This window comes from Erpetoichthys calabaricus, chromosome 3 (genome assembly GCF_900747795.2).
Source record: "Erpetoichthys calabaricus chromosome 3, fErpCal1.3, whole genome shotgun sequence".
Classification (NCBI taxonomy): domain Eukaryota; kingdom Metazoa; phylum Chordata; class Cladistia; order Polypteriformes; family Polypteridae; genus Erpetoichthys; species Erpetoichthys calabaricus.
The window spans coordinates 35,081,273-35,103,778 of record NC_041396.2 but is presented as its reverse complement, the minus strand read 5'-3'; the positions used below and the strand labels follow the sequence as shown (position 1 = coordinate 35,103,778).

Sequence of the window (22,506 nt, the reverse complement as noted above, 5' to 3'; positions counted from 1 at the left end):
GAGTGCGACTGCTTGGTTCATGCATAATGAGTGCCTACCAGTGCTGTGAATGATGCCACCAGTTTGACATTAGAACATCTGTAGGCTCAGAGTCAGTCCGTCTTTAGTGATTTTCTTGCCAAGTGCTATCCCAGAACACTTTACATTCACTATAAAAGAGCATTCTGAAGAGAGACCAGTTTTTATGTTTGGTGTGCTAAAAGTTCATTGACATGCTTGAGGTCATCCAGATGGTCAGTGTCTTCTTTAGATTAACTCCTGACTGATATAAAAACTAACAATAAAGGAGTCGATCAAGTGGCCAGCTATACGTATATTAAGTGATAATGGATTGAATGAAAGCATCACGGTACCCAAACTAGAATTATTAATTGATTTCTAGCATTTTGGTAATACACCGTTATTCATGATTCAGTTAATATACTTTGGAAATACTCTCTGAGTAAATTATTAGGCTCACCTGTACACCTGCTTGTTCATGCAATTATCTAATCAGCCAATCATGTGGCAGCAGCACAATGCATAAAGTCCTGCTGATGCAGGTCAGGAGCTTCAGTTGATGTTCACGTCAAACACCTGAATGAGGAAAAAATGTCATCTCAGTGATTTCAACTGTGGCATGATTGCTGGTGCCAGACGGGCTGGTTTGAGTATTTCTGTAACTGCTGATCTCCTGGGATTTTGACACACAACAGTCTCTGGAGTTTATTCCAAATAGCGTGAAGAAAGAACAAAAAACACCCACTGAGTGACAGTTCTGTTGACAGATACATCTTTTTGATGAGAGAGGTCAGAGGAGAATGGCCAGACTGATTCAAGCTGACAGAAATGCTACAGTAGTTCAGATCACCAGTCAGTACAACTGTGGTGAGTAGAAAAGCATCTGAGAATGCACAACAAGACCACATCAGGTTCCACTCATGTCAGCCTAGAACAGAAAGCTGAGGCTGCAGTGGGCCCAGGCTCAGCAAAACTGGACAGCTGAAGACTGGAAACATGCAGCCTGGACTGATAAATTTTGATTTCAGCTGAGGCACACAGATGGAGAGGTCAGTGGTGGTGCAGCAATGGTGTGAGTCGTGTTTTCTTGGCACACTGTGGACCCAATAACACCAATAAATCATTGCTTGAATGCCATGGCCTATCCGAATATTGTTGCTGACCATGTGCATCCATTTGTGGCCACATTTTACTCATCTTCTGTAGGCTATTTCCAGCATAATAATGCACCATGATACAAAGCAAACTGGTTACATGAACATGAGAGTGCGTTCAGTGTTCTTCAGTGGCCTTCCCAGTCACCAGAACTTAATCCAGAAGAACACCTTTGGGATGTGAGATTTACAGCATGAACGTGCAGCTGTCATATCTGCAGAAATTGTGTAATGCAGTCATGTCAACAGGGACCAGAATCTCAATGTTTCCCAAATCTTGTGGAATCCATACCATGAAGAATTGGGGCTGTTTGGATGGCCCTAACCAGTAATAGTGTAGTGGTCCTATGAATTGTCTCAATGAGTATGTGTAAATTGAATTACTTATGTTCTGAATACAATTGTATAAAACCCAATATCTATTTGAAACAAATTCTATCTATCTATCTATCTATCTATCTATCTATCTATCTATCTATCTATCTATCTATCTATCTATCTATCTATCTATCTATCTATCTATCTATCTGTTATGTAGTATCTATCTATCTATCTATCTATCTATCTATCTATCTATCTATCTATCTATCTATCTATCTATCTATCTATCTATCTATCTATCTATCTATCTATCTAGTTCCTTTTGTATCTGTCTATATAGCATGTTCCTCAAACTAGTGTTGTAAACCTGCTACGTGATGTGACCATATGGGGACACTGATGAGCACATGTGTACCCAGGTATACTATGACAGCCCAGATGTGTACAAGGAAGGGTATTTTTTGAAGAACTTAAAAATGTATGAATGAGTGTTAAATGAAGGAGTGAATACAAAGCAATATGAATGATAAAGTAACAAAGACTGTTCCTTTCCTGATGCATTCTCTGTGCTTTTCTAGCCTTGACACCAGACTGTGTGTTGCTTGCCTTCTTACCCTAAGAATCAGTAAGTTATAAAGCTCCTTCCTGCCCCTGTAGTCTTCCTTTATTTCACACACTGGCCTCCTTTTCCCTCTGGCCAGGCCAATCCATTGCCACTGCTCGGCTCTTCTCTGCTCTGAGCTCCAAGATATCCATTGTAGTGCTCACTTGCTCATGCCAGGCCTATTGCAATTTATCAATCAACTTAACATACATAGCAACATTGGAGGAAAAAAATGGAAGTTAGAGGAGAACCCACACAGACAAAGAGAGAACATGCCAACTCCTTACAGGCAGGATTTGAGCCTAGGAGTTCTTAATGACCCTGCCACCCTTGTATGTACTATATTTGTTGTATTTGTGTGAGTGTATTATAGACCCCTTAGAGTCCAGTATTATCTTATTAGGTTTGCTCTTGCAGAGCTCTGTGTTCAGTGCGTATCAATCCAGACAAGTGAAGTCCCTGCCACAAATCTCCTAGCTGAGCTTTCTAATGGCAGCGCACTTTAGTAACATTTTCCAGCAGTTAGCAGCTGAAGACAATTACAGGGGTCTGCAGACTGGAGTGGTATAATTAAGTCTAAGATGGACGCTTGTCATTAACTTTGACCTCCTGTGGGTCTGTTAGTGGTAATAAGCCCCGGCCCCAATCACTTTTATTACTTAATTGAAATGTGACAACATTCCTTGGCTGTCAGCAGATAATCAGGTTATCAGAGTGATTGATTGTTCAATGTGGTGGAAGTGCTTGGGGTGGGTCAGTTGGACCTTATCTGGAAGCAAAGCCAATCCATAGCTGCCTTTCGCCGTGATGGGAGATAACAAGTAGGAGGGAGAGAGTCGCACTTGCTTTGATCTTTGGCGCAGCTCACAATTTTCAATTTGATGGCCTGACTGTCTTATTCTGCATTAAGGTTGTTCACCGGTGACTGGCCTTGTGTTTTGCTTTAACGTAGACGTTAGTCTGAAACAGGTGGGCGGAGTGGTGGCTCTGAGGCTAGGGATTTGCACTGGCAATCGGAAGGTTGTCAGTTCGAATCCCGTAAATCCAAAAAGGGATTCTGCTCTATTGGGCCCTTGAGCAAGGCACTTAACCTGCAATTGCTGAGCGCTTTGAGTAGTGAGAAAAGCGCTATAGAAATGCAAAGAATTATTATTATTAAGGCATGAATACATACAGTAATCCAATTCAAGGTCATGGGGGTCCACTGGGCAACAAAGTGGAAAGCACCATGCTACCAGACCATTGCTGGGCACATACAAGCAGACCCACACTTACAACAGGGCAGTTTAGAGTTGCCCATCCACCTCACGCATACGTCTTTGAGGATGTGGTAAGAAAAGTGGAATCCCGGGTGGAAAATCCACACTGATAAAGGGAGAATGTGCCTTCTCCACTGTGCCACCATTCCCTGGTATCATTCAGCCTGTGTCTGTATGTCCTAGTTAGAGAAGAAGTGAGGTTATGGAAAAATGATGGATTTAGGAAGGAATATCACAATTGCTCCTTTGTAATTTGCATCAGTGCAGACTTTGGTTGTTTTTATTCTAAATGTGTTATATAACAAAGTATTGTTTCTATTTATTTGTCATTGGTGGCAGCATGCAGTGTTGTATAGCAATGAACCAGAGGTTGTAATTGTATTTTCACGCGCTGTAGTTCACGCACCTTTTCATATGTGTCGTTTACATGACTTCTCACATTATCCAGGCCATCCATCGCGGTTCCTAAACAGATTATGAAACAGTTGGACAGGCCTGAGAAATACAAAAAGTAAAGTTGAAACTGTTAGTAATCAAAGTCTAAGTAAAGGGCTTTATTAAGCATTATTTAATTCTGTTAATCTTTATGTAGTTGGTCTTATTTGAACAAAAATGGCAAACATTTTTGTCGCCAAGAAAACACTTACAAGTCTATATAAATGACTCATACGTTACGAAAATTCACTTTATGATGAGGTTTTCAGGAATGGATTTGTTCTTTCTTAAAGTGGGGCCAGTCTGAACACCGTGGCAGATGGATGTGCAGTGCCCTGACCTAGCCGGGATGCCTCCGAAATGGAAGAGCCGGTAGGAGAGAGTATGCTCGTGGCATTATCTCCCCGAGATCACTAGGTGGCAGCCCCCCCTAGGTTGCTACGGCACCTCGGATTCCCACAGGGCATACTGGGAATTGGACTTTGGTGATTCAGCCCTGTTGAGTTCCAGGGGTGCCACCAGAGGGTGCTGCAGGGTCTCCTGAGCCTTATTTCATCGGGCTACCCCTTTAACCGGAAGTTCTTCCGGATCAGTCCTACGAGACACTTGAAGTACTCCTGGGGATTACATAAAAGGGGCCAGCTGCCACTGTGCCAGGAGTCAGAGTCAGGAGGGAGAAGGAAATGCTTGCTGGAGGAGTGGAGGCGGAAGGAGAGAGAAGAAGAAAAAGGGCATTGCTTTGTGCTATGAACTGTGTACTGTGCTTTGATGGTGGGAAACGCTTGGGGAAGAGTTTCCAGTAACAAAGTAAAAACCACGTGTTGTGATGAACTTATTTCTGTGTCTGTCTGTGTTGGGTTTGGGGAGCCGGAGCGTCCCCTGCAGGCCACAACACCTTTCCTGTTAGATAGATAGATAGATAGATAGAGTGCTCTGTCCAGTGATTTAAGGTACAGTCATTAAGATGTCCATCATGCTGAATGTTTCTGCTTCAAGATGCAGGCACTTGGCTCAGATTTTAGTGACTGTAATATGACTGACGCTCAAAAAGCAGGTAGCCTGAATTATGTTAGGGCTGTAAGAACATTTTTTAATGTTTAACATGGAGCGGTCCTACATTTATACTTACACTTTTGAGCCCTAGGAATGCATAATAGCAGATACAGTTTAAGTACTACCTGAGTAGTTTTCAAGTGGTCAAATTTTACTTGAGTCATTCTACAGAAAAGTAACTGCACTTTTACTCAAGTGTTGCTTTTGGGTACTTTGTACAACACTGACAGCTTGCCTCATGAGAGGAACAGTAACATCAGGCACATGATGTCTTCAAATGCTCACACAGCATGAGCCTTCTATCCAATATACACGATGTGACCAAATGTCTGCATATATGTGACTATCACACCCATATGAGCTTGTTGGATATCCCATTCCAAAGCCATGGACATTAATATGGAGTCGGCACATCTTTGTGGCTATTAACAGCCTCCATTCTTCTAGGAAGGTCCCAGATTGTGGGAGTGTGTTTGTGGGAATTTGTGCCAATTCAGCAAGAAAAGCATTTGTGAGGTTCTGATGTTGGACAAGAAGACATGGCTGCCAATCGGTGTTCCAATTTATCCCAAAGGTGTTCAGTATGGATGAGGTCAGGGCTCTTGTGCAGGCCACTTGAGTTTCTCCATAGACCTGGCTTTGTGCGCAGGGACACATTCATGCTGGAACAGAAAAGGACCTTCTTCAAACTGCTGCCTCAAAGCTGACAATATGAGACAGTTGTCTGAAATGTCTTTTTGTGTGATTTAACATTAACAGTACCCTTCACTGGAACCAAGGGGCCTTACCCAAACCCTGAAAAACATGTTTCCAGTGCTCCAGAGCTCAATGGTGGTATGCCATTGCTTGGCATTGCACAAAGTGACCTTAGATTCATGTGCAGCTACTCAGCCAATGAAAACCATTTCTTGAAGCTTCTGACACACAGTTCTTGTGCTGATGTTGCCTCCAGAGGCCCTCTGGAACTGTTGAGAGTGATGCCACAGAGGACAGATACTGTACTTTGTGATTGAAGACTTGGCTGCCCCACTCTGTGACTTTGTCTGCTCGGCCACTTTATGACTGAGCATTTGTTGCTCCTTGAATGCTTTCACTTCACAATAACAGAACTTCTAGTTGACCAGGGCAGATGTAGCACAGCAGACATTTCACAAACTAACTTGTGGCAAAGTGGCATTCTATGACAGCACATTGTTTAAAGTCCCTAAGCTCTTCAGTATGACCAGTGCTACTACCATTGTGTGTCGATGGAGATTGCATGGCTGTGTGCTTGAGCTTATGCACCTGATAACAGTTGGTGTGAATGAAACATCTGAACTCAATTACTGGAAGGGGTGTCCACATACCTTTGGGCATGTTGTGTATAATAGATATATGAATTACTAGCTGTCCTCCGCGTAGTAGTGAAACAGGACAAACTTTAAAAATCAATAAACAAAATGGCAAGTTACACTCCAAAACTCAGAGGTAGAACGACTCCCCACTCCTGACATCACGCTTCCCCCTTCCCACGGCCCACATCCTCTGTTTCTGATTAGCGCAAATATATCACTCCTGCAAGCGAACTTTTCATTCTTAGCGCAATGAGAGAAGTCGCGAAATCAACTGGAATGTTCAAGCAAATTCTAGAAAAAAACCTGATCTCCATCCGTTAAGTAGTTCTCTCATTCGCTAGCTAAGTGAATGTAAGGTGCTCTCCAAGGCTGGTGCATGAGTGAGAAGGGCCCCCCCCACCTCGGCCTGGTACTGCAAGTGAAATATGATACATAGCGCAATGAGAGAGGTCGCAAAATCAACTGGAATGTTAAGTAAATTATAGGAAAAAAACAGATCTAAATCCATTAAGTAGTTCTCTCGTGAAAAGAGGATGGACAGACAGGTGTTGCATTTTATATATATATATATATATATATATATATATATATATATATATATATATAAAATTCCTATGTGCGTCTAGGTGTCTGTGTGTGGGTGTCTTCTGATGAAGTGCGCATGCGCGGGGCACGGTGCGACGCGCGATATTACTGTCAGAGAAAGTTAGAGGCGTTTTACGGAAATACAAACCAGTATTACTGCGAGAGGAAATTAAAGGTACACAATACAGTGACGCATATTACAGCCACATACAAGCCAGTATTACTGTCAGAGGAGATTAAAGGCATATTACCGACGCGCACGCCTGTATTACCGCCAGAGAAAATTAAAGGTATATTACGGACGTACAAGCCAGCGGACGTACAAGACGGTATCCTTCAATATGGGCGCGCACAAAAAGGCGAGCCTCAAAAGGGCAACCTCAATTGGGCGCAGCGAATAAAGGCGCGCGTAAATAAAGATCTGCACCTTTGTTGCTGTTCACATATTCCAGAGCCATTTGAACTAAATTATCTACGAACGCCTTTATTCGCCGCGCTCAATTGAGGTCGCCCTTTTGAAGCTCGCCTTTTTGTGCGCACCCTTATTGAATAGAGCCGTACAAGACAGTATTACTGTCACAGAAAATTAAACACACACAATACACGGTGGCAGCCCACGAAGAACGGTCAGCTCAGCAAGTAAACATCAACAAAAGAAAGGATGAAAGAAAGAAAAATACGACCAACAAAAAGAATGAGGTCAAAGTCCCTTGCCATTTAATATAGACTGTTCCTACTAATGTTTATGCACTACTGTTCTAGCGCCCGTTATTGTAACGGGCTAAATGACTAGTGTATATATATATATATACATATATATATAGAGAGAGAGAGAGAGAGAGAGAGAGATGGGTGGCATGATCGTTAGTCCTGCTGTCTCACGTTTTCAGGTTCAAATCTTATACTCTGGCCCCAGTCCACTTCAGGGCACACATTCTTACACCAGGCTAGTGTGAAGTCACCACTTAATCTTGTGCCACATCTCTTTGAGATTTGGTAGAAAAATTAAAGTACCCAGACGAAAACGCACAGCGACATGAGAAAAAAGGTAAACTCCATTCAGGCTGTGACCTGGTCGGGATTAGAACCCCTGATTTTAGAGCTGTTCTGTGTAATGTAAGGATTTCAATAAGTTATTCAGTCTTTATTTTATATAGCATACCATTGTAGAGAGTTTTACAAAGCACACGATTATGAAGTCTGCCTCCATATTGCAATTTGTAAGTGGACGCTGTGGATCAACAGTGCATTTGTTTTTCATACATTTATCAACAGCTTTCAACACCACTGATTGTTTCATTTTTCTTTAACAACTACAAAATATTAGCATCGGGCCTAATGCTTCAACTTCTTTAACAAATAGGAGCCAACATGTGTCTGCGGTGGATGATAAATCAGATTGTTCAGAGATAATATCAAGCGTGTCACAGTGTTCCATTCTAAGTCCATTACTCTTTGTAATCTGGATAAACATGGCTGGGCAAATTGTGAGCAATGCAAAGGTGCGTTAATGCAAATGCTACTAGGGCACAGTTCAGTGGCAGAAAGATGGAGGAGTTTTACAAGGTGATTAAATTCTGTTCATCTGTTTTAGCAGGGAGGATCATGGGGGCCGATCCCAGCCAAAGGGTTTAAAGAGAGGACCCAACATGAGGCACGCGTTTGTTGGTGCAAATTTCACATCCTACAGGAAATGTGCTAAGGCATCTAGAGAGATGCTTTCAAGTACAATGTCTCCCAAAATCACTTGGGCTGTCTACGAAGAAGATGGCACGATGCTATCCTGGAGGGGACATCACTTCAGCGTAGAGCACAGTCATACAATAGCATGCTAAGTGACCCAATCAGAGGCACATGGGATTGACCCAGCCATCTTATGGTTTAACGGCTTTACCATTAGGCCATGCCATCCGTCCATCTTCTTATAAACCTGCTTGATTCAGTTTATAAATCTATAACTATCTGTAAATTTTGAAGCAGAATTTCTGTTTAGATGTCACACTGTCTTTGTTTTAATCTGTGAGTGTATCGGTAAGGACAGAACCAAATCAAACTTAATTAAGTAGTAGTTTAGGGCTGTATATCGAGTAGGGCCAATGCTGGATGCACAGCAGGGACCCACCTTAGACAGGGCACCAGTTCATCATAGGACATAGGACATCCACACAAACTCATAAGAGGCCAATCGTTAGACTGAACTACCATGTGAGTCAAACAGAACGTCTTGCACTTCCTTGCCAGTCAGGCCCCTTTCCTTTAGATCTTCTTTTACATTATCCATCCACCTCCACTTTGGCCTCCTTTGTTTTCTCATCCCCTTTACTTCTGTTTCCATCACTCTTTTTCCCACATATTCATTATCTCTCCTCATCACATGTCCAGACCACTTTAACCTATGTTCCTGTCCTTTCTTAGATATCTCTCCCACTTTTGTTGTACCTCTCATTTCTTATTCAGTCCTTTCTGTAATTCCACAAATCCATCTCAACATTCTCATTGAAGCCACATCTAACTTCTTCTCCTGTGCTCCCTTTACTGCCCATGACTCGAACTTTTCCGATCACACAATCCTTGTTATACCTTCTTCTATTTGTTCCATCCACACCTCACTCTATGGATCCAATTCTCCATCATGGGACACCACTGACCCTAGATATTTAATCTTATCCATAGATATTTAATGTTATCCACTCTTTTCAATAGCTCACCCTGCAGGCTAACTTCTGAATCCTGATCATCATTAAGGTGAGAGGAAAATCCCACACAGACACAAGGAAAATATTTAAATTGACCAAGGCAGTGACAAGGCTTGAGGTTCTAGCCAGTCTCCAATTTACACAAAGCTCTTCATATTGGACTTACCTGATTCTGGAGGCCATAATGAAAAAGTGGTTAGTGGCGCTGCCTCAGGTGACTCTCTGTGTGGTGCTGACATGTTATTTTCACGTCCAAGTGGTTTATGACCAAAATCCAAAAACACGAGAGAGCCGAGCAAGTGTGCTCTTTGACATTTATTAGCACGATAGGGAGGCCTTGCTTCTGCCATGTATCTGCTTCTACTCCCTGACTCTACATTGGAATGAACAGATTTAAAAGTGAATGCATCAATACAAAAATCAATAGCGGAAAATATTGTTATAACAAAATGCTGACTTGATATCATCAGGGAGAATGCTCAGACTCTTATGTGCTGGGAAAATCACTTCTGCTTGTTATATTGGGCCATTTGTTCATTTATTTTTCTGCCTTCCCCTTGATTGCTTTTACAATACAATACAGTTTATTTTTGTATAACCCAAAATCACACAAGAAGTGCCACAATGGGCTTTAACAGGCCCTGCCTTTTGACAGGCCCCCAAGCCTTGACTCTCTAAGAAGACAAGGAAAAACTGCCAAAAAAACCTAGTAGGGAAAAATGGAAGAAACCTTGAGAAAGGCAGTTCAAAAAGAGACCCCTTTCCAGGTAGGTGGGGTGTGCAGTGGGTGTCAAAAAGAAGGGGGTCAGTACAATACAATACACAGGACAGAACAAATCCTCAATACAGTATAAAAATACTACAAGCACAGAGCAGAATTTAACACTAGATGATATCACATAATATGATTTGGATTTGTTTATAGTCCTGGAGACCTCATCCATCAAGCTGCCTCCCCCATTTGGCCATTCCACAGCTGAACAGTGCTGGACCAGCCAATCCGATGAAAGAACCCCTCTACCCCACGATTCCTGAAATCCTCCATCAGGGATGACTTTACCTTAGGCAGGCAAAACAACTTGGCAGGTGGGCCATGGCACCAAGTGCCACGTTTGAGTACCGAGAAGAGAAGCAGAATAGGTGAGAGTTAGTAACAAATTATAACTATCATGTTACTTATGTTTTAGTGCTAATGACCAACAACAGAGATGCAGTCTGTACAGTTAATCAGCAGCTCTAGTCAGGGTATGCTAAACTGAAGTAGTGAGTCTTCATCCAAAATTTTAAAAGCTGTGACCGAAGGGGCATCTCTTATAGTAGCAGGCAGACCAGCCCACAGTTTAGGGCCCTGTAACTAAAAGCTCAACAGTTATTTTATTAATCCTTGGAATCATAACCAGACCGGCATCTTGAGATCTTAATGTGCGCTCTGGTTTGTAAGTCATGATAAGTTCAGACAAGTAAGCCAGACCAAGAGGTTTTAGAGGTTTTAGAGGTTAGACACTCTGAATGGAGGCTTTTGAGGGCACAGTTTACATTTCATTAGCTTTTTTATGTATGTAAAGCTTACTTTTTATTACCATTTTCATTACCATTCTGTTTAGTTACGGTCAGTGCTATATTGCATTTCTTTGTGGTCACTGGCATTTTTGAGGGTGCACCAATGTAGGTCTTTTAAACTCACTTCCTGTTTTAACCTCATTTTTGTCTTGACAGTGCCCTCCCTCACAGTCACTTTTAAAATAATAATAATAATTATTATTATTTATGTTTATATAGCGTTTTTGTCTCTACTCAAAGCACTTTACATAGACAATGGGGAGCCACTTCAACTACCCCCAATGTGTAGCACCCACTTGGATGATGTGACAGCAGCCATTATTGTGCCGGGACTCTCACCACACATAAGCTATTCAGTGCAGAAGGGGTGAGAGAGACAATTAGAGAAGGGGGATGATTACGGGGACAAAATAGACAAGGCTATGGTGGGCAATTTAGCCAGGACAGCGGAATAAACCCTACTCTTTTTAAAACATGCTCAGGGATATCTTATTACGACATAGAGTCAGAATTTCATCCAAAGGAAAGCGCCATGTTTACAACACAGTCACTGCACTGGGGCATTGGGATCCACACATAGACCACAGGGTAGGCACCCCTGATTGCCTCATTAGAAAACTCCTTCAGCAGCAACCCAAGCTTTTTCTTGATGGTCTACCCATCCAACTACTTGCTTAGCTTCAAGAGGATGACCTATTCTGAAGCACAAGTGGTATGGCTCGTCACCAAACTACAAAAAGTACATAAGAGCTCTAGGCATCGTCCTGAGAATAGCAACCACCTCCTGACTAAAGGGTACATTCAAGGCAAACAGGCTAAGGGAATTAAGTTTCTTCAGAAGGCTACATGGGGATATAATCAGAGTCCTCAGCATTGTCAAAGGGTACCATGAAGCTGAACAAAGAGACCTCTTCAGTACTTGAGGACACATAGTGGAGACTGAGAGTAATCGCATTCAAGATGGAAGCCTTAAGATACTGAAATAATCAACCATCTGATGTAGCTGAAGTGAAGGCAGTATGTGTGCTAGGTTTATTGGATTGAAGATTATTGTCATTTGTACACAGTACAATGACATTTTTCTTTGCATGCCAGACATACAATGACATATTGCATGAATTTCATTGTACACGTGACATTTTCATTTATATCCAGAACGGTTTGCGTTATTGAGGATAAGGATATAGGATAAGGTTATACATTCAGTTGTCACAGGTAAAGAGTTTTAAACCAAAGAGAGCAACACAAGACTAATTATTCTTATCTTAGTTATTAAGAACCTTACACCAAAACCTTCAAACATTTCTGAAAAACTGTGAGGGACTTAGCATTTTGGGTGGAGGTGGGCAGATCATTCAACCAGTTAGGAGCTACATGTGAAAAGAGTCTGGTTTGAGATTTGATGCCAGGCAGAGGTGTTATCACCAGACTCCATTCATTAGAATACCTGAGTGGGTGAGAAGGATCTTATGAGTGCTGCCATGTACGTAGGTGCTGAATCAACAACTACTCTGTAGGCAAGCATCAAGGATGTGAACTTGCTGTGTGCTGCACCTGAGAGCCAGTCGAGTGAGGTAACAATACTACTACTTCTACTACCAGTGACAGTTGTGACACAAACAACAGGTGATAAATGAAACAAACATAGCATAGCATTCATAAATTGAAAGCCATGCTGGCCAAAGAATATGTGGCAGCATTTGGAGAAAGGTAGGAAACAACCCTGGACAGGTGTGAAAACAAGAAAACCAAATGTCACAAAAAGTTGGGGTACGAGGTAATCCTGCTGAATTGTGCGTTTATGAATAGTGATGCAGTGTGTTCACCATAAGGTCACTTCTGATACCATTGTGAGAGTCTCTGGTATTTAAATATGGTGACAGCTGAAGGATGAGAAGAAACTGGTGGGTCAGGGATCTTCTTGGGTTCTTTCTGACTATGAATCGAGGAGATAAACTATCACACTAGGGTGTCATATCCAAGTCCATCCTGCTTGACCCCGTTACATTGGTCACCGTAAAGCTCAGTCCAGATTCAGAAGACACCATCATGGGGTACAATCACACACATCCACACTTAAGTACATCATCTGATGACAGACACAAGAAACAAGAAACACTCAAGCAGTTGTCAGTATAAGCGGCAGTTGAGCAGTCTTATGAGTTGAGAGCAGAAACTGCCCCAGAATCTTCAGTTGTGAGTGGCCATGGTCACCAGTGAAGGAGGACAAAAGGGGCAGTGCAGGATGGCTAAGGTCTTTCTCACACATGGCAGTGACTTTATCACGGAGATGACTTTATCACCCAGCAGCATCTATGAATGCTTGTTTAGGAGGGCTTGTACACAGCAGTGCTAGCTCACCACCATACTGAGCCCTACTTGCTTTGTACATTCATTCAGATTATAGACATATGAATAAAACCCAGCCGGCATGGTGGTGCAGTGGTAGCGCTGCTGCCTCGCAGTAAGGAGACCTGGGTTCGCTTCCTGGGTCCTCACTGAGTGGAGTTTGCATTTCTCCCCGTGTCTGCGTGGGTTTCCTCCCACAGTCCAGAGACATACAGGTTAGGTGCATTGGCGATTCTAAATTGTCCCTAGTGTGTGCTTGGTGTGTGGGTGTGTATGTGTGCGCCCTGCGGTGGGCTGGCGCCCTGCCCAGGGTTTATTTCCTGCCTTGTGCCCTGTGTTGGCTGGGATTGGCTCCAGCAGACCCCCGTGACCCTGTAGTTAGGATATAGCGGGTTGAATAATGGATGGATGGATGAATAAAACCCGGTCTATTTGGAAAGAGTGATACTTGCCCTAACCATTATATATATCAGATTGATGACCTCCAGTGCTGGTCAGGCATCAGTGAGTCTCTCCAGTCTTTTAAATTCGTTCAGAGCAATGGCACTCTACTGGCATAGAGTAAAGCCCACACACAATCATCACATCTGCCTGTCCATTGAAATGTCCATAGTGTGCCTCTGTAGTGTGTTGTGGTCCTGAGTTGAGCAAATGCCATTTCAGCACCCAGTGAAGACAGATTCCACTGTGGACCTGTAGATTCTGGTGATCACAGATTGAGACACCAACTCTTTCCTCTGAGGTGTTCTTGGGCATTCCTGACAATAACCAAATGTGTGGTGCCCACCTCAAGTCGTCAGTGATGGTCACTCCAGAAATTTAAATTGGGTGGCTCTCTGCATAGCGTCTTTTACGGTGCAGACGTGCATGTGCTCCTGCTTTCTGACATCCATGACAGACTCTTTGGTTTTGCTGACATGACTTGTGTCCTGGTAACATGTGTCACCAGACAAATCTCTTCTCTGTATGTTATCTCATCCTTATTAGTGATCAGGCTTATGATAATGGTGTCATCGGAAAACTGAAAATGAAGTTTTAGCTTTCACACTCATGACTCATGCTCTGTAAGTGTCTTCACGTGATGTAATTAATGAGTGAATTCTGCTGTTTCATTGTGGTACAACAGACTTGAGCACAATTAACACACGGTTCAGTTTTGGATTATGGTGATCCCATTTATATGCACTCTCCATCTACAGCTGTGAAGACATTAGGATTGATTTATCATGCAGCCCTTAGATTCAGGAAACGCTAAACGGATGCCAGACTGTTGTGATTTATATCCTCTATTGTTTGAACATCACTGTGTTCTTGTAAGCTTACATTCTGCTATGGGACACAAAAAGCTGTAAACGGACATTGTGCCACAGTGTTTGAGTTTTTAACTGTATAAAAAGCTAAATATCATCTTTCATTGTAGACTATTATATATGTAAAAGAGTGGCTCAGTGGTTAATGTTGCCACCTTATGCTTCAAGTGACCTGCTTTCAGTTCTCCAGTTGCTGTCTCTTTGTTTGAGTCTCCATTCTCCTGTTTGTTTTCTCCAAGTCCTCCAGTTTTCCCACACATCCCATGAACATGTGTGTAAATATTAGACGATAAGATGAGCTGCTGTCCAGTCTAGTTTTGACTCTTGGCTTATTTATATACAGTATATTGGAACAACAGAGGGGGCACCTCTGGCACCAGACAAATCTCGACCACAGACAGTTCTAAGTTCCATTAAACAGTTTTTTTTTTTGTTTTTTGTTTTTTTTTTGTTTTTTTTTTTTACAATAGTACCTTTTCAGGCTTTAATCCAGCAAACTCTGCTCAAATAGCACACAAATATCTTATGTCGCCTTCCCATTGTCCAGGAGCGTCGTCTCACTCCCACCCAGCTCTGGTTCCCTGATGCTGTGAGACAGCTCTGTTTTACTGTGGACTTGGGAGTGCTTCCAGGATCGATATGTTAACCTGGAGCAGCACTTCTGGATCAAACGGAAGCTGCAAGCTCCTTTTCCACAGCACCCTTTGGTGGCACCCAAAGACCCCTGCAGGGTTGTTCTCCTCCTATACTTCAACTCCCAGGCAACCCTGCAGGTGCCCAAGTTGGGAGCCTGTCAGTATATACACTTTATATATATATATATATATATATATATATACTGTATCTGGATAGGCTGTAGTAAGTTGTGTTTAGATTGGCGAGTGGTTGCTGAAGGAAGCGGACACGCAAGTTGCTCAGCTTTGTCAGATGTGACAGTGCAAGAAAAAGCTTCCCAGAATTACTGCACAAAGTAGCTACTTTAATTCGAGAAGCTCTGAATTCATCATCAGAGGTCTGCATCTGAAGTGTCTACCGTAAACGTGGCACTTTATGTCTGGTGACCTACGGCCACTTTACTGACGATGCACCAATCAAACCAAAGCACTCATTGAAGAGCAGCCTATCAGCTTTGATGGGTGATAAAGAAAGTTTTTAGTTCAAGGCGTATTTCATGTTGCATCCAATGTTACTGAAATAAATAAATGAAGAATTAAATAAATAAATACATAAAGAAATAACAAACAAAAACACATTTCATGAAACATTTAGTTATGCTCAGATATTGTTGTGTTTTTAATTATTGTCACTTTTAACAATACATTTATGTATTTGTGTATTTATTTGTTTATTTAATTTTTCCAGAATATTCATCCATAGTGGCATGAATAAACATCTTTTACCAATACAAGTATTTAGTATGCAACAGTAGAAACTGAATTTAAAAAATGTAATTACAGGGCAATTTAAGGCAATTTTGTTGGTTCAGTAGTAAAATTTTGTTAGAGAATTTAAATAATCACTTTGTTTATTTAAAGTTCTGTTTACTTCCAAAATTTCTTGTATGATTAATAGTTATTACTCCTATGGAAGTTCTGACACCTCTGGAAGTTTATGGGCATCACAAGTCCTGTTACCTTCACTAAATGAGTTTATGTTGTAGATAAACATGCAAAGTTATAATCACAGCTTTAGAATTGGACATTCCTCTCACTGTAGCTTACTGTTGAGGCTTTAAACCTTTGTCCAAAAATGCATTTCCCTTTGGCAAGTGACTTTTTAATAAAGCACAATATCTATCTATCTATCTATCTATCTATCTATCTATCTATCTATCTATCTATCTATCTATCTATCTATCTATCTATCTATCTATCTATCTATCTATCTATCTATCTATCTATCTATCTATCTATCTATCTATCTATCTATCTATCTATCATATAGTACCTTGCATATCTATCTATCTATCTATCTATCTATCTATCTATCTATCTATCTATCTATCTATCTATCTATCTATCTCTGCGGTGGGCTGGGGCCCTTCCCGGGATTTGTTCCTGCCTTGCGCCCTGTGCTGGCTGAGATTGGCTCCAGCAGACCCCCGTGACCCTGTGTTAGGATATAGCGGGTTGGATAATGACTGACTGACTGACTTCTGTGGGGCTACATATTGCTAAATGAATAACATGTTAACTATTAATTTACTTGTTATTATTTTTAATGCATGTTTTACACATAGGGAATGCACATTTCCTACCTCCTATCACACATCATAACTGTGATGTCATGAGGTGCTGTGTGTCACATTAGTTATCCTCTCATGTCACTTTGTCTCCCCTTCTGTTGGCTTCTACTCCTCGTTGTTCAAGGTGCAGTTCAGAGTGACATTATTACAGCTTTTTCCACAGCACTGTACAGGTCATGAATAATTGTCTCCATACAGTATGTCTTTAGCGTTTCCACTAACAAGTTAAGCAGCTCATTCAGAGCCATACAGCGAGTTAAGTGTCGGGCAATGCCACAGAAGCCTTGTGCCATAGAATACCTTTGCCTGCTGGAGGGCACATTGCCTGTCTACAGACACTCACTCATTCAGCCTGGTGTTTCTCAGCGGTCCAGCAGTCAAGTGTGATCCCATCTGGGGCTCGTCCATGTCTTGCTCTCTGGCTCCCAGTGATAGTAAACATTTAAGCATATTCAGAAAATGAAAAGAGCACTGTGACCCAAGACGATGAAGATAATTCACACTGTGCTCAAGTTATAGCTGATAAATATGTTCTTCTTTCATGTTTTCTCTTTGCTGACTGTCTCAACATGACATGCATTCTCAAGTGTAAAAGACTCGAATGCTTTCATGTTTGGTGATACAGAAGGGTGTTTTTTATAATTATGGCAAACGAGGAAGGCAAAACCACAAAAAATGCATTGCGCAATGAAACTTCCAATATTTTAATTAAAGGATTCATTTAAATAGGAAAAAAAAATCCAAAAATAATTTTCCAAAAATATTCAAAATTAAATAAAAAGTACTAACTACTTTGCAACCATACCTAATATAGATAATATACATTCTCTTATTGTCTTTGTTTGTTAATGACAAATATATTGTGAGATTTTCCAGGTAGGGAAGATGTTTTACGGTAAGCTGGTTCTACTCACTAATGTTACTGGAGAATGTCAACATGTTACATGTTGATTTGCACATGACATTAAAACATTTAAATGAAAAGAAACCAAAATTAAAATTGAACAAAGAAGTGAAGCGTGTCACACACACGTGTTTAGAGGACAACTAAAGGGCCTGAATCAATGTAATTCCACGCCGGACCAGGGGGTGGCAAAGGGTACTAATTCTCACCCTCTCAATTCCTTGCAGATCATTCTCGGGAAATCCAGCCTGGTTCCGGGGCAACCAATGACATCACTTCCGGTTCCGCCCCTGATTACATCACATCCTCTGTGAGGATTTAAAAGCCGCCATCTTAAGACAATGATCAGTTCTGTTTTAGACTCAGTCGTGTCAACATGTCTGTTCTCTTTAATCAATTTTGCAGCTGGTGGAATATTATATGGGTGGCCACCCCAAACCTTCCCAATGTCTCTGGGTCATTCTTATTACAAGCGATAAAAATATCTCAAAGCACACACAACAAAAAAAATACAGCTAAATTGAGACAAAAAAGCCAAAGTCCACAAATCTAAAGATTCTTATCCAAGAATCCAAAGTCACCGTCAAAACCAGAATTCACCGAAATAAAAACATTAGAATAGAATAGAATATCTTTTATTGTCATTGCCCACCTGCACCAAGTCAGAAGTGAAAAAGAAAAGACAAAAAACAAAAACTGCATAAGCAAGCTAATGCCACAGCAAAGCAGTTGTGGCAGCAGGTATCTTACATACTTGTAAGGCTCTCCGGTCATTTCTGATTCTTTTAAGGCACCCAAGAACCTAAATGACTAAACCTGGCATGAGGGAGTAAAAACATAGTGATGAAGGAAGACACGATGTAACCCAGGATCAGACAAAGGACAGAGATACATTACAAAATTAAATTAAAAAAAAGGAACTTTAGTTCTGACAGGCGTAGTCGGCAGGATTATAGACTTAGAACCCAGCTTTTTAGTTTGTGCTGTAGAAGTGAACATAAACAGCTCTTTTAACTGTAAATAGTTTGCCAGCTTTCAGTTGCATTGTAATGGTATTCACCAAGTATGGTTAGTCCAGGTATTGGCATTGTTACTGAAGCCATATATCTTTTCTATGGCTCCATACTGGGATTTGTATTCAGGGACATATTAAAAAATCAGGCTGTTCTGCTAGCCTGTAGATATATCGAGGCTGACAATAGAACCTTGATGACCTTTTTTGTCTAAAAAGTCTACTTTATTGTGTGCCATATGGTTTTATAACAGTTTCTCTTTTCTGTAGCTTATCTTACTGTCTTTTCACAAACCATACATTCCAGTACCAGTCCTTTATCAATTTTATTTTTTTTTCTTCTTTTACTTAATCTATGGACCACAATGTGCTGCAACAAATAGCACAAGAGCTTGACCTTGTTGGGAAAGCCCCTCCGGTTTTAGATGGAACTGAGGTGGTGACGGATCTTGTCCCCGAGTGCCTTGGTATGGAAAATGGGTGAAGAGTAGAAGCCTGTGACCTTAAATGTCTATACATTCTGATTAGTGACAGAAAAATGACAGTTGAGGTGTGGGCTTCTATATGCAGAGCCCCTGTTACTCGTTGTCTTAAGGAGGGGCAGAAGATAAATTTACAGTACGCATTAATGAGGCTAAAAAGGTGCAACGCCAAAGCCCCCGCTGCAAAATCGGTAAGACACGAAGGTGACATTTAGAACAAGCAAAATACAACAAAAGGGATCTTCTCTTCCTGGAGTAAAAATAGTCTTCGCATTCGTGCCAAGGTGATAATTATCTGGTCGTGCTGACATGCATATTACCTAACAGGCTTCACGTTGTCCTTGCATATTAATAGAAGCGGCATCAGGCACTTTTGTGACACATCTGGCGGGGGAACTTCAGCTCACCCCCCTCTTTCTTTTCCTCACATCTGCGCTCTCTGTCTGTCTCAAGAGCTCTTTATTTAGCTGTCCTCAGAACTCTCAAGAGCACGCTGCCGGTTTAATCTGTTAACTTTCTGTCTGTCTGTGTTTCCCTCCAGCTGATGGTGAGAGTGAGCGATGTTCCAGATCTCTCCCCCGGCGTCACCTGCTCATTCGGCAACCTGACTGAAGTGGAAGGCCAAGTGTCAGGGAACCAGATCCTCTGCCTCTCTCCGGCACCTAAAGATGTGCCAAATATACCAACTGATCAAGGTGAGGGCAAAGGGGCACAAATGTGATAGGTGGTTTCACACACGACTGCTCTTAGGATCAAGTATTTTTGTCATGAGTTCATAATGCCTCATGATCTCATACATCCATCATTGTCTATGAGAGCCAGCAGTGGATACACCATTCATATCTCTCACTTCATTAGGTAGGAGAGAAGAGAACCTACCTCAGGTGCCATTTGCCAGAGCTTTCAATCCCATGTTATGAGTTCCTGTGTCAATAGCCTCTAATACCATTCCAGCCACCAATACCCAGTGTCACCTTGAATTGTGGTACACACTTGTTTATACAAGACAAAGAGTTTACAGTCGTAGTTAAGCCACAATGTCCCTATGGCTTCTTGAGACACATCCCCTTTTTATGTGTCAGAAAAGCACATGTGACACCAGGTGCCCAGCTGAGACACTGGCTTACACCCGGAGTCTTTCGATTATTAGAAACATTTTACAAGAACATACCATTCAGACCAATGAAGCCTCTCCAAAATACCATCAGGTCAAGTTTTGAAGGTCCTTAAAGCTATATTGTCCACCACACTACTTGGTCATTTATTTTTATGGTTCTCTATGTGAAGAAAGATTTTAACATTTGTGCAGAATCAGCCCTCAATAACTTTCCACCTGTGCTCCTGCTGAACTCATTTTAAAGTAGCAATCCGGATCTACTGTACTCAATCAATTCTTAATTTTAAAAACTCAAGTGGTGTAACATCTTAATTTTAGTTTGCTTAAATGGAAGGGACTCAATTCCTTCAGTCTCCCCTCATAAGTCATACCCATCAGTACTATGATCAGCGCAGTGGACGATCTCAAGCAATGCTGTGACTTTATATAGCCCGAAGACCAAAACTGCACACAATACTCAAGATGAGGTCTAACCAGTGTGTTACAAAGCTTGAGCAGAACCTCCTTGGCCTTGTCCTCCACACATCACATTTCTAATGGCTTCTGTACTCTGTCTGGATGTTGATAGTGACCTCTACCACACCTAACTCCTTCTCATAAGAGGTACTTTCAAGTTTCAGACCTCTAATTGTGTATTCAAATCTACCATGTCTACTTCCTATGTGTAATAATGTACATGTACAGAACTTACATTAAATTTCATCTGTCACCAGAAGCTGGTATGCTGCCAAGTCTATCTGTAATTATTCAGTGGATTGGAGAATATCTGCCAATCCTCCTAGCCTGATGACATCTACAAGCATAACCTGTTTGCTATTTATATTCCTCTCCAGGTTATTTCTGTATATTAAAAATAGCAGTGGCCCCAGCACTGACCTCTAAAGGACCACCACTTTCAACACCACCCATTTTCACATAAGGTTCCTTGCACCATAAACCTCTGCTTCCTGTGTCTGAGCCAATTTTACACCCATCTATACAATATACCCTGAACTCAAATCTCTTTTAGTTTGATGCCCAACATCTCATGTTGGACCTTATCAAAAGATTTCAAGATAATATCATAACCTTCCTCATAGAGTTCCAGCATTTTAGTTAAACACATCCTTGTGATGATGCGGGTTTGCTGCATGCTCCCGTCTGCTGTCCGGGAGCCCTTAACCCGACACCGTCGGTAATGTTACTGATGAGCTAAGCAGTGAGGCAACAACATAGCAAGGGGATGGTGTATAAAAGTGCCAAGGGCTTTTATTTAAAACAACAGAACAAAAGAAATTGTGTTCAAATTAAATAAAGTGCAGTGCTTTATCAAAAAGAGTCATTCTTTAAATAAATAATCCATTAAAACAAACGTGAAACTGGGAGGTTAAAATCCATTAGAAAAATCTCTTCTTAAAAACAACGAGGTTAAAATAATGCAGGAAGCATTCCTTTTTAAAACATTTAAACAACAACAAGCCCGGTGTCTCCTTTCCTCTGGCAGCTCCCCTGCTTCACCCTTCTGGGCCCTGCAACAGGAGAGTCGCCCTCTCAGTAGCTAGCCTTCTTTCCACTGTCCAACTGTTCGGTTCGTCTTACCGATCCCTGGCTATGGTAAGCCCCGCCAAACAGTGACTTGGGGTTCCGCAATGCCCAGGGCTCTCACGCTGGAGAAATACACGTCCCAAGTCCCAACTCCCGCTGCCATCCGCGGCCTTACGCGGAGAGTCATCCGCCCTTCACCACTGGTCACTCTCGCTACATGATCACTCAGCGGGAGCGACCACTACTACTAGTCCCTGGTGTTGGCCCAACACCTAGGCTTCCTGTACAGCTGCATGCACTAGCCTGCCCTCGCTCTCCCACACCATCTTTCTCTCTCCACTTCCTCCTGCTTTCTCCTGCAACCTCTGTTCATTCTCGTTCTCTCTTTTCTTCCCCCTAGCCGATTCACGCTTCTATTTTATCAAGAGGGTATGGCAGCTGTAGCAAATTAGCAGCCCCAGGAACAATCACGGATGTGGGCGGTCTCTCACCTGTGCACTTAGGTGAGAAATGCCCACATCGCAAATCAGCCACAAAACCACCACGACCCCTCGCTAAGCCA

General features: G+C 41.8%; 1 protein-coding gene across 1 annotated transcript in view; it reads left to right on the top strand.

Annotated features, from left to right (window-relative positions):
- plxna2 (plexin A2) overlaps positions 1-22,506 on the top strand; it is a 378,156-nt gene that overhangs the window by 237,332 nt on the left and 118,318 nt on the right. The window contains 1 exon segment of the mRNA XM_051924812.1: positions 19,845-19,998. Within this exon segment, the coding sequence (XP_051780772.1) occupies positions 19,845-19,998 (154 nt within the window).